At 45.9% G+C, this 12,911-nt stretch overlaps 2 protein-coding genes across 3 annotated transcripts in view; one reads left to right on the top strand and one right to left on the bottom strand.

Moving 5' to 3' along the window:
• Nucleotides 1-1,659: 1,659 nt before the first annotated feature.
• dusp14 (dual specificity phosphatase 14) lies at nucleotides 1,660-8,883 on the top strand. The gene is made up of 2 exons (XM_030337119.1): nucleotides 1,660-2,065; nucleotides 6,762-8,883. Exon 2 carries the CDS (start codon nucleotides 6,883-6,885, stop codon nucleotides 7,510-7,512), a length of 630 nt encoding a protein of 209 aa, XP_030192979.1. The 5' UTR covers nucleotides 1,660-2,065; nucleotides 6,762-6,882; the 3' UTR covers nucleotides 7,513-8,883.
• A 2,663-nt stretch (nucleotides 8,884-11,546) lies between these two features.
• Nucleotides 11,547-12,911, bottom strand: part of synrg (synergin, gamma) — a 39,156-nt gene continuing 37,791 nt past the window's right edge. For both annotated transcript variants that reach the window (XM_030380763.1, XM_030380757.1), the window contains one exon: nucleotides 11,547-12,906. In XM_030380763.1, coding sequence (XP_030236623.1) covers nucleotides 12,775-12,906 — 132 coding nt within the window. In that variant the 3' untranslated portion in view covers nucleotides 11,547-12,774. The remainder of the gene's footprint in view (nucleotides 12,907-12,911) is intronic.

Here is a 12,911-nt window from a genome sequence, read left to right on the forward strand (position 1 = left end):
ATTAGCATTAGCAACAACACATAGCGTGAACGATCATCAGCCTCCTGGTGCCTACTGCTCATGAAGCTCCCCATGTAAAGCATAGAAACGTCTACAATGAATAATCACTGTGTTTAGGCTCCTGTTCCTCCAGCCAGTAGCGTACGGACAGACAGTAATGCAGCGATGCATCATCTCGCACTTGGCAACAACAGGACTTCATTCCGGTTCACTGAGTGCAGAATGTAATTAGGAGGGGATCTTATTCTAAGGGCCAACAGGTTTATGGGTAGGAGGATGATTTCACTGTGGGCATAGACTCTGAAAAGGCTTTGATATTTAAATCCATCTCGTGGATGAGTCTCAGTGTCATGTTTTCAAAAAAAGATAATTTGGTCAATTATGACTTGCAGACTGAAATATGAAAATACTTTTCAGGCCGAAGCAGATCCTTGTCAAAGTAGTCCTAACTGTGTGTATGTGTTAGTGATGTCCCTCAGCAATGCTAGGGCATGACTTTGTATGAAAATATATGGTTTGTGGTTTTAAGTGTATTTGCAGTGAGCTCCAATACCACGACTCTGCATCTTATTGGCTGTAGTTCCTTCCTTTGACATGGACTTCTGGACATGCATTGCAGTGGAATGAGTCTGCCTTGGTATCACCTTGAAGAAGGCATTAAATACTTAGAATAACGTTATGAGTGCTTGACGGCTCAACCACATTAACATTCATCAGCAGATCTTTGACTGAACAAGTAAGGGTGCTTAAGTTAAGGGTCCTCACGATTAAATGAAAGGGTCTTACACAGGCTAGTAACAAAACACTTGGAACCGATCCTGGACGTCCACCAGACAGCCTTTGGTTGTTGAGCCCACTTTAAACAGAGTCGGTAAATAAACAACAGTTCTGTATGGGCAGCAAATCACTCAGTTGGGCAAAGTTGGAAAGTGGGTGGTTGATGTGTATCTTATTAACTGTGGTTCCATCACAAGTTCAAAAAGATGAGCAGAGATGTGGAGGTTTTTTTTCAGCTCCTGCTAGGAGCTGTTAAGCACTGAAGGGGTCTAGCGAAGCGAAAACGTGACCGTGGTTCTGACATCTTGTACAACGTAGCAGCACACGTTTCCGTGGCAATTTAAGATGTGAAAAAAGTTTCTCATTGACCCGTTTGGCCTCTGACATAATGTTCTGTACTCTAGGACTAGGCTACTCTATTTATTATGTATGAGTCTTTTGTATCATTTTACGGATTTAAATAAGAAATGGGAGCACTGAGATGTTATATGGAATATTTTTTATGAATACATCAGCATTACCAGTACAAATGTTATCACCTATGGATCCAAAGGCCTACCAGGGACACTGAAAGGTACCATAAAGGTACAATAGTTAACATTAGTTAATGCAGTAATAAGCATTATAACAATAGCATTGGGTTAGGTTTAACCCTATTAAATATTGTTTCAATTAATACCTTAGTCAACATGAACATAATTGAAGCATCCTCATTGTTAAGTGTCAACAGTCTATCTTATTTCTGAAATGTTGAAAACTAACCATAAAGTCAAAATACACACCATGAGTGTACAATGCTGAAATGTGCCGCGTGTTAAACATAGTGTTAAACACAGAAAATAGATTGCTGACTGGCGGAAGACAAGATGCCACAGTGTTCAATCCGAGCGTTTCAGCCTCACTTCAAATCTCGTAGGGACGTAACAGGAGCATCATACGCCTTGGCTCGTGTGTAGCCCACCTCACTGCGTGTAATAGTGGGAAGGAGGCGCCTGCCACCACCAGTACCAACCCACTGGCCCAGTGCACCTCCGTCCTGTAGCGCAACACGCTGGTCCTACTCGGTCCCGGAGAACGGACCGAACGAACAACCAGAGAGGATTTTGATTTATCTTCCGATTGCTTCGGATTGTTTCGTGTTTCATCTTATTGACAGCCCTCCCAGTGTTAGTTGTCCCAGCTGTGAGCCTGTACAGTAGTTTTCTTGTGTCCAGATCGTGAGGGGCAGACCCGCGCCCACAACACCCTGCTGTCTGAATCACGATCTCATCCGCACCGGAGAGCTTTGGTAAGTGGAGTTACTTTCTCTCCTATCCGATGAAATATCCTCACGATGATGTCTGTTTTAGACTTAAACATGATCAGCGTGATGCAGAGGCTTCAAATAAGCATATAGATAAAAAATATGCATTATCAGTGGGCTACGGGGAAGAAATGGACGCACCAGACACTTGTAGCGTGTGAGACCGACGTGCTGCTTATTAAGCTATTATTTTAATAATTCTGTCGGAACATCCGGACGATTTCACATCGACACATAAAAAATAAAATCAAAGAAGAGGCATTATTTCTACTTAGTTTTACCCGAGGTGGATTATGGTGGAGAACTTGGAACTAACGTGCACGCGCACATGCACGTCAGAGGAGTGCGCAGAGGAAATGTGTTGGAAGTTTGGGGTTGTCTTGGTATTTAGGTGTCAGAGAAGGTCATGCCTGGGTGGTCAGTAAGGACCGACGCGTATTACTATTAGAGACATTCGCACGGCAAACGGTCTTACCCTGCCATTTCTGTATCACATGGGCCTATTACAATGGGGGTAAAAGACATAGGTATGAAAAGGTCTCCCCCAGTCTCATATGACACTATATTCAGACAGATTTTAAATGTGTTGTGGAATTATGATTGCCACTTAACTCCAGCAAGCAATATTCACTGGTAATAGTAGACTCATGGTTTGGCATAGTAGGGCTATGGTACAGTGAGAAATTGGACTTGGTCTTTAAGTATTCCCCCACTAAGTTGGGTCATGGCAGTGAGAACCGGCAGCACACTGCAGGGAAATGCTACTCAACTGTAATGAAAGGCAGGGAAATAAGAGCGCTAATGTTGAATTAGTCATGTTGGGTGATGTGAAAACATTACACCCCCCACTAGAACTCCAATACGTCCTAGACTAACGACTCATTCGGTGGGTCGCTGCAGTGTAACCTGCCAGCATGCCTTTCTGGGGACACATGTGATACGTTTCTGGGCAGTAGTACAAGTTCAACATACCCTTCTGTCATGTTTTAGCAGACGCTTTTGTCCAAAGCGACTTAATCCTGGCTTATTCACTCATTTCCTGGGTAGAGTTATGCATCTTGCTCAAGGATGTAGACATTGGCGATCAAACCCAAATCCCCCCAGTACTCACTGTTAATACCTGGACTGCAACCAACCCTGGTTGAATATGTAACTGAATGGGCCTTTAGTGCCATTATGCACAGCACAATGGGTTGAAGAAGTGAGGTAATGCCATTGTTAGCTAGGACCACAGGTGGGAATCAAACCCAGGTCACTACCACTGGTTAGCGCACTTACAGGTTTAGCCATCAAGCCGTCCATCCAGGAACCAATTTGACTGAATGTATTCAACAGATAACATTAGAGTGGAGTCGAACCTACTGTATATCTACAGTATATCTGTCCTGCTGGCATCTCCTTCCGCAGTGTTGAGTGTCTGGAGAATTCTGGTGTTTTCATACACAGGCCTATCAACACAGGGTATGGGTGTCAATAAGGAATGAGTTTCAGCGGCCTGATTCTCAGCCGGGCGGATCAGGTGTCCGGCCTGCGTCCGCAGTAGTGGAGGAGGTGTTGGTGGCGAGGGTGGGGGGTCAGCTTGGGTGTCATGGCAACCCCAGGTGGATAACATTTCCCATTAGTCCTTGCCAGAATTGGATCCCGAGTCCGTTGGTCAGTGCATGAGTGGAATCTGTTCATGGAAAGAGAGAAAGGGAGGGCTGGGTGTGTCTTATATGCACAGAGATATGCATTCGAGATTTGTGACCGTGAGCCCACCTGTTGACAGACGTAAATCCATGGTGAGGGATGAGGATTGGTTCTCCGTAGGGCAGGGAATGGTTTGCTGATAAACCCCTGGGTCAACCATGCCTCAGCAACCTCGTCCTGGTGTAGCCTACGTCTCTCCATCCAAGACGCTGAACTGCAGAGTGGAGAAAGTTCCCGAGTCCCAGCCTGAGCTGATTGATTCCTTGGCTTGTTTTGCAGAGTAGATCTTCAGAATGCCCATGTCGATTGACAATGAGTGACACTCGTTCGATGTCGACACGCAGCGGTCGATTGCTCTGTAACCACGGCGACCGCGTTTCTTTTTGTACGTCTTCCCGTTCGCGGCGGGTGAGGCTCAACGTGCGGCGGACAGAAAATGGCGAGGCCAGCTCTACGGGGCCGTGGGAGCCACACCTTGGAGGCCCTTCAGAAGCGCCATTGATTATTGTGTTTCCTTATCATTCCCTCTAATTGAATAGCGCTGGCAGCAGCAGAGGCAGCTACTGGGCGGTGGGAAGGCTTTGCCTTGTGGCTAAGAAAGCCGTTTGTGGTCGCTATAAAACGCACACATTCGTTCCTTTTTCTCCTTAGAAAAGCTTCACCTCATGGCTTGTGTGAAATTATTCCCCTAGTTTTCACATTTGGAAAGATTGCCGAATACGGTTGAAATCCCAGGGTCACTTCTTCTGTTCTACCAAATATATATATATATCTATCTAAACATTATATATAATGATTGCACTTAGAGAAAAAAGGTACAGCAATTTGCATGCTTTTCAAAATCATTGTTTTATTTTGAGAATACAAATGGGGGGCCTGGTGCTATAATTAACAGCAATTACTTTGGGATTAATCAAACCTCTTTGTTTTGGTCGGAGCTCATGTCGCACAGTCAAACACAAAACAAAACACAAAACACAAGCTGTATATGTTAAAACAGCCAATACACAGTCTCCCTCAGTAAAATAGCGTGCGCTTATTAAAATAGTTCAATTGTGAAAGCACTAAAAGGAGAACATATAAGAAATATTCTATAAAAGTGTGTGTTGGTGAAGTGATTTAAAAAGGATTGCTCCACTTTGAGCCCTAAAGTTCTGCTGCCTTCAGATTGAGCAGGGCGTCTGAGGAACCGGCGTCCTTCCCTCAAACACGACAGCAACAGAGACCTGCTCTACTCCGGCAGCAGTGACACCGGGATCGTTGTTATCACCAACGGCAACGGTGTAGTGAGCCGCACCTCGCTGTGACCCATGGCAACCATTTCGCAGCAAAAGGTGGAGAGTAATTGACGGACGGGTTTAAGTGATGGGCCATACGGCACGGAAAGCTCAGAGGAACACCTCATTATACCAGCTCGCCCATCTCCGTGTGGGAGAGAGCGGGGAGATGGCCAGTGTGCGCTACACAGATTAAAAGGTAGGGAGGGGGAATGTGTGAGTTGCGGCAAAAAAGGGGGATTGCTATTTGATCAATGAAGGGACCTTAAAGCCTTGGGGAAATAACCTCTATAAAAGGGGGCTAATTCCGTTACTCACTGCGAGGCTCATACTTTCAATACGGGCGGTTATATCTGGGCAGCTTAGGGGAATATTGGAATAGGTTTAGACAGGAAGATTAGATAAATATTCAGAACGACTTTTTTATCTGTTGCATTTTCCATTTCCAGCGTTTATCAGTGGATCTGCTAAAGTAAAGAACATATCTGTAATTTCGGAAAGCCGATTCATATTTATTCATATATATGTATAGACAGTTTTTTTTTCAATTTTATACCTGCATTTATTTCGTGATGAATTCAGCTTCAGCCCTGGTGGCGGTTACATTCTGTTGTCACGCTTGGCAGCACATGTCAGCAGGTATCTTCTTCAGGGTCAGATAGCGAGCTCATTTCATATTAAACGTGGTCAATGGTGCAATGCCTGTCACTCAGACTCTGTCTGGGCTGGTTCAAGAGGACACTACAGACCAGGGTACTGTAGTGAACAAGAGGGCACTACAGACCAGGGTACTGTAGTGAAGAAGATGGCCGTAAAGACCAGGGTACTGTAGTGAAGGAGATGATGCAGACTCAACAGGTGTAAAGCCTAGCTTAGGGCTATGTTCTGCTGATAAATAAAGGCAGGGAGAATCGTGCGGACCATAGAAATTGTATTACGTTTCTTAAAGACTTCTACTGGCAACTTTAATCAATCCAAATCCCTTATGTTTGATTGAATAATGCTGGTAGAACGCTGGTAGATCAAATAACAGCACAATAACAAATAGTATTAATAACAGTAGACATACAGCACCCCTTTTCAATATGAATAGAATATTTACAGTAGTGTATGCCCAAAGGGAGACGAGATCTGTATGCGAGAGTCATGCCTGGGTGGGTGTGAGATGAGAAATGTCTATTTGGCTCCAGGGCTCGGAGCCTGTATAGATGAAAGAAGCCCATGTCAATATGAGAGAGGTCCGGCGGGCATGTTAAGCAATCTCTCCCTCAACCCCTGTCGCTCTCTCCATCTCTCACCCTCAGGCAGGCACTCTAAATATACGGCATAAGGGAGGCTCTTACGTGACGTCGTGAAACGATGTAGGTCAAAGTGTTGCGTTGGCGAATTGTAGTATTAGTCGTTGTTTCCGGAACATCTTGTTCAAGGCTGTTATTCCCAGTTTTGCAGTCTCAGTCGAAGGTTCGGCTCCAAAGGGTATTCATCTCTGTCTGTGCTCGGGTTTACAGTTACAGACATTAATTCATCTAATTTGTTTTCAATTGATCCAGCATGACATTTAAATAAAACTGCCCAAAAGCTCAATGCGGTTCCCCATGGATTCAAACACAAACTGCTAATTGAATGCAAGTGTTGACTAACAGTGTATGTATGTAGGTCATTAAAGTGTGACCTACATTATTCATATCTCACCACGTGTTCCTCTTTTGTTCCAGGACCATCCGTCACTCCCAACTCCCACTCCACGGCTATGACCCATAGCGAGTGACGTCTCTCCACTTCACACACACACACACACCCTTACTTTCCAATCGACCCAACGCCTCCGGTTCCACCATGGGTTCCCGCAGCCAGGGTTTCTTCCACCACAACCACCACCACCACCGCTCCATGGTGCCCGCGGCCGTGCCCCGACTGCTGGCCGAGACCACCAGCCTGCTGGGGGGCATCGCGCAGATCACCCCCAACCTGTTCCTCAGCCGGGGCAACGTGGCGTCCAACCGCAGCCTGCTGCTGTCCAAGGGCATCACGTGCGTGGTCAACGCCACCATCGAGCTGCCCAACTTCAACTGGCCCCACGTGGAGTACGTCAAGGTGCCCCTGGCCGACATGCCCCACTCGCCGCTCTCGCTGTACTTCGACAGCATCGCCGACAAGATCCACAGCGTGGGGCGCAAGCGCGGGGCCGTGCTGGTGCACTGCGCGGCCGGGGTCAGCCGCTCGGCGTCGCTGTGCCTGGCCTACCTCATGAAGTACCACCGCGTGTCCCTGGCCGAGGCCCACGCCTGGGTGAAGGCCCGGCGGCCCGTCATCAGGCCCAACGGGGGCTTCTGGCGCCAACTCATCGAGTACGAGAGGAAGCTGTTCGGCAGGAACTCGGTGAAGATGGTGCAGACGCCCTACGGGGTCATACCCGACGTCTACGAGAGGGACCGCAGGACCCTGGCGCCGTACTGGGGCCTGTGACGGGGGGGACTGGACCAGCGAGGGAAGGGAAGGGAAGGAAGAGGGAGGAGGCAGGTTTGATGGGGTGGGGTTGGGGGGAAGGATGAGCGTCGTTTGAGGGTCTTTGCAGTTTCCTGCTCAGCCTGCAGCCCCCCCAGCGTTTCTGCGGGTTCCTCTATTTAAAATAAAGTGTTATGGAGGAGGGAATGGTCGATTCCAACCGAGCATTGGTGAAGGGGGCTGCCTTCTGTCCAGCCGTACTCCAGAACAGACATTCAAAATCCTCCCGACGAGTTGAGGGGAGTGGAAGATGTGACTGACTCTGGAAAATATACCAGAATATGAACTGAATAGAGAATACAAAAAGTTGATCCGGTAAACATCAACAATGATTCATGTCATTTTCTGCAAAACAACAAATTAAGTCAGTTGAACTTTCCACAGGAGCAAGGGCATAAAGAGAGACCCCAACGATACCGATAAAAAGTATGTAAAGAAAATAGTAAACAAAAAAGGTAAAAAAAAAGAAATGGGGTTGTAGCTGCTCTCTTTTTCTCCTGGTTGACCTTTCCACTGGACTCCATAGAATAACCGTGTATGCAATGAGAGAGTGTTGGGCTGAGAGTACAGACCCAGTGAGTCTCTGTTGACAACGTAGTGATTGAGGCCCAGGCCTCGGCGTAGTGTCATGTCGTGGTATTGTGCCAGTTCTTCGGTGGTTATCTTCAATGTGTGGGGCTGTATGCTGTAAGCTCGATTTATGGTAGCACTTTCAAAAAAACGTCAAAATCAGTGTACAGAGTTGAAAAAAATGGATATAAAAGACGTAGAAAGATTATGTTAGCAAAAGTGTATTGTTGGAAAGGATATTTTGGAGCAGTTTGAGCGCACAAAATATGGGAAGCATATGGTCGTATATATATTTTAAATGAAATAGTTGAACGATGTTACTATATCAATTTATTTTTTTTAAGCTAAATGAAAGTGCTAGAAAAGAACGGTAACAGATGAGCCTGTCGTTGGCTAACTGTCCGCGACACCACGAGAAAGTGAAAACTCTGTGGTGACGGCTTGGAGAGAACCGGTTTGTGGCGGCTGATTTGCACCGTGCATTAAAATTCAACAAGTAGCAAGGTACAAAACGAGACAGCGGTTTACCATTGTGGATTACAGCCCTAAACAAATCAATCAACAGTTTTCACTGGTGAACAATCATAGGTATGGCTTTGAAGACGGACCATAGCAGGAAAGAGGCACATTTAGACCTGTGCGTCACAGGCAGAACCTGAATTTACAAGTTGTTTAACGACCCAAATGATATATATATATTGTAACAAAAAGAAGCTCATGCCACTGTTTGTGTTTAAATTTGATTAAAATGAATAACTCATACATGCCTTGAGTCTTTTCTACATTCGTTGACTCCTTCAGTGGTTCAGATGCCGACACTCATTCGATATGCATGACCTAATTCAACATTCAAGCCCTGTTGCGGCTCCATTCTGTCCAATTTTCAACATGTCATTGGAGATCACATCTTTTCCTCCATGGCTTTTCACATGAAAGGGCACTGCACCTTTCAGCAAGGCACCGTTCACTTCCCTTGCCACCTCTTCCCCCCGGCGTCTGTTTGTGGCCGTCTTCCATCACTCCTCTTCATCACCGTCTCTACAGAGAGCACCCAGCCGGAGACATCGACCAGAGCTCTTTGCTCCGTGGCCACTCTTCTCTGAGGATGTCACATGTGTCATAACTCACACACTCCAGACCTGCCCGCTGGGACACTACAGAGGTGACTGAAGAACGAGTGATGGGCCTCTGTATGTCTTGATCACGTCCTCTCTCTTTTTTTCTATATCACTCTCACTCCATTGCTCTCTCTCCCCCTTTGTATCTCTATCACTCTCTCTTTGTATCTATCACTCTCACTACCTCTCTCTGTGTCTTACTGGATCACTCAAGCCCTCTCTCTCTCTCTCTCTCTCTCTCTCTCTCTCTCTCTCTCTCTCTCTCTCTCATACCCTCTCTCTGTACCTCTGTCTCTTTCACATCCTCTCTCTCCATCACTCTGTATATCTCTCCATCCCTCCCTCTCTCTATGTATCTCTATCAATCTCTTTGTATCTTTGCTCTCTCTCTCTGCAACATGGGAACATTCCAGTGCCCAGTTAGAGGCTAAAAATCCAACATTTCTCAGCATTTCTTGTATAGCATTTCTCTGCGCATCACTTAAGTAAGTAGAGGGTTTTACATGCATTTTAACAAGCGAGGCAACCCAGCCGCCAGCCGTGCAGAACGAGCTACTAGACTAGAGGAAGAATATTTGACTCCAAACGACAAGCCCCCCTGCTCATACAGTCGCTTCTTTAAGATTAAGTTAAGGTTGATTCAAATTAATCAGGCAATTAATAAAACAGCCAGAATCTCAATGATCACTGTATAGCCTACTTGTTCAACTGTAACTGCAGCTGTGTCCAAAGTACAAATCTGCACAATTCGGTCGTTGTGGGTAAAAGGTATTCTACGCACACTTGCGCTATTACTCTTTAAGAGTAGAAACTATTCTGACAGTCAGTTTTTAAAGAGCACTATTTTAACAGCCACACTTTAGCAGTCAGGAGGACCCTCAACCAAAATGCATGACAAAACTCAAGGTGGAACAGACATGTAGATCTGAAAGACCTGCGTCTGGGGGAAGAGAGAAAGGGGAAAATATACTGTATTAATATTATTCATTCCCCCCAGTCAAATGGTGAAGTTCAACTGTGCTAGAAGCCAATTTGTGTCTAGCTGAGAATAATGATAGAGAGGGGTGACCAGGATTCATCTGAAGCCTGAGATGTCGAAAATGATGGAACAGATGCCAGGACGAGATAGTGGAAGAAATGGTTCTATTTTTATAATGATCACTTCAACAGATTGCGTATGAACAGATTGAACCATTCTTATCTCGGGATTATTCACAGCCTTGGAGAGATGTCTTCAATCCTGTGGGTTTGTTCGAGAGTTAAACACACCAAGTTTAGATATTCTCCCTGTCCTTGAAATGCACATTACGCTCTAGTCATGCATTTTTAATTTTAAAACCTTCACACAACGAGCGTAAGAACCTTTTTCGCACCAAAGCACGGGTGTTAATCTTTGAACAACCAGACCAGTCCACTATTTTGTCCAGTGACGCTACATAAAAGCAGTGCATGATTATATGGAAAGCGTTTTGAAGACATCAATGGATCACTTAGTGATACATCATCTTTAGCCTGGAGGTAAAATAAGCAATGAAAGTCGGTCTCAAGCGAAAGGCAGCCATCACGAGAAACCACGCCAGGGCCACCTTTTCCCCCGAACATCGTTTTAGTCATGGCACCGCAGAAAATCTGTGTGAAAGTCAGAAGTCAAGTGAAGGCAGGGCAGGATAAAAGATTGTCTTTAAACTACAGCCTTTTTTTAGTAATTGATTTCGGCATGTGTAATTTTCGGTAATCCTGAATGATTTTGGATTTGCGAGAGGAAAGTGGAATTCATTTTCTGTAGCCCGTTGAATCGAGAGCGCCGAGGGATAAACCATGATGTTGGAGAGAACATGTCTGAACACGAGAGGACAGTAATAACATTGGTTTCATGATGCCCTAGAGCCTCTATTTGATTGGCTGTTTCCAAACGTGAAGCAGTGATGTCCCGGCTCGAAGGCTCGTTGCTAGAGAATTTATTCCATTTTGTCCCGAGTAATGGGGAGACAAGGGCTCTCTGGGAAGGGGGAAAACACATTACCGTGGAAAATCAGCGGGAAACGTACTTCATAGGTTTGGATGAGGAAGCTCGGGTCTGAGCCAACAACACTCCCAGTTGATGATTCTGAACAGACGGGATAGGAGCAAAATGCTTCCAGTAATCACTGTTGTGATTATATAATGATGTAGAGAATTTCCGAATTTAATTCTAAACAAATTAATTCATAATATTGTCATCTTTATGGATGTTCATTAATTGAGTGGATGTGTGTATATATTAACCCGTGCATACACAACGAAACAAGCACAATCGATCCAAAGATGTAAATTAGTTGTAAGCATTTATTTACATTTTCGATTCACTTCACAACACAGTTCATCACTGTAGATACACTGCGGCAGTAGGCTAGCTTTTACGCAAGTGTCGCCGCGATTTAAGTTTAAACTTCATTTCTTCATATCTGAATATACAAAACATGATCAGCGGTGCACACAGCCAACAACAAAAAAATAAACACAACAGCAATAAGTTAAATGACTGTCTTTTTACCTCTGTTTAAATATGCAATACACTTTTCAATAAACTCCCCAACAGTGCAAAAGGTATCGCAGGCAGTTCAACACAACACATACAGTAGTAGTTAACGGTTTGTTCGGCACAGCGATGTTAAGACTGTGTCTCAAAGACAAACTGAGGAATCAAAATGACCTACCCTTGAAAATCCTTTAAAAGAGACCATCCATTAGTTCTAAAAATTTCTGCGGGCAAAAAAGAAAAGGTTAAAAGATTGAAGAGACACAAAGGCCCAAGACCAGGCCGGCCATCCTAAAGTGCCTTGCACAGACAAAGCAGAAAGGGGAGTTGGGAGTAAGGAACGATGCGTTAATAATTCATTCAGCCATCTCCCCTCTGCGGGTGTCTAATAACGAGGCATAACTCCACATGTTTGCCCCGTCAAGATAACTGTGAGAATAATGGAAGTCCTAATGACGTTTGCCCCTCCCTGTCTCAAAGCACCATCAGTGTCTCATTGGAAAACCTTCACATGGACGACAAAATAAAACGGGGAATATCTTCATTACTGCCAGGGTGGACTTTTTAATACGTTTGAGGGAATTTAAACACCCTGTTGGAACATGCAGACCCTGATAGTGCTGTGGTTCCGACGGCATAATGGTCCTCAACAAATCGGTGAGGGAGTGTGAGGGTAGCGAATAAATACAGATTCCAGTGACTTCAGAGCTCCTTCAGTTCTCTCCCCACCCCTCTCTCTCTCCCTCCCTCCCTGCTCTCCTCTCCTACCCCACCTCTCTCCTCTCCCCTCCCTCTCTCTCTCCTCTCCTCTCCTCTCCCTCTCCCCAACTCTCTCTCCCTCCCTCCCCCCTCCCCATCTCTCTCTCCCTCCCTCCCTCAAGGTTGACAAGCGCAGCGTCAGTGGCGAACCGCGCCGAGACCACCCCTCACTGTCATCCCCACCCATCTCTCACCCCTACGGCCCCGTTGCCATGGCAGCAGCGGCGGCGGAGGCCCCCCAGAGTCCGGGGGGGGGGCTCAGAGCAGGTCGGGGAGGACGAGGCCCGGGGGTTTGGGCTCCACGCAGTTGATCCAGAAGTTGGCGCAGCTGGCGTGGTACTGGTGGCCGCCGTAGAGCAGCTTGAAGTTGTCCGTCTCCGCGTTGAAGGCCTGGT

This window comes from Gadus morhua, chromosome 16 (assembly GCF_902167405.1).
Source record: "Gadus morhua chromosome 16, gadMor3.0, whole genome shotgun sequence".
NCBI classification, from domain to species: domain Eukaryota; kingdom Metazoa; phylum Chordata; class Actinopteri; order Gadiformes; family Gadidae; genus Gadus; species Gadus morhua.

Bases quoted from the DNA above. Each gene is read 5' to 3' on its own strand.
- dusp14 (XM_030337119.1), top strand. From the start codon at position 6,883: ATGGGTTCCCGCAGCCAGGGTTTCTTCCACCACAACCACCACCACCAC.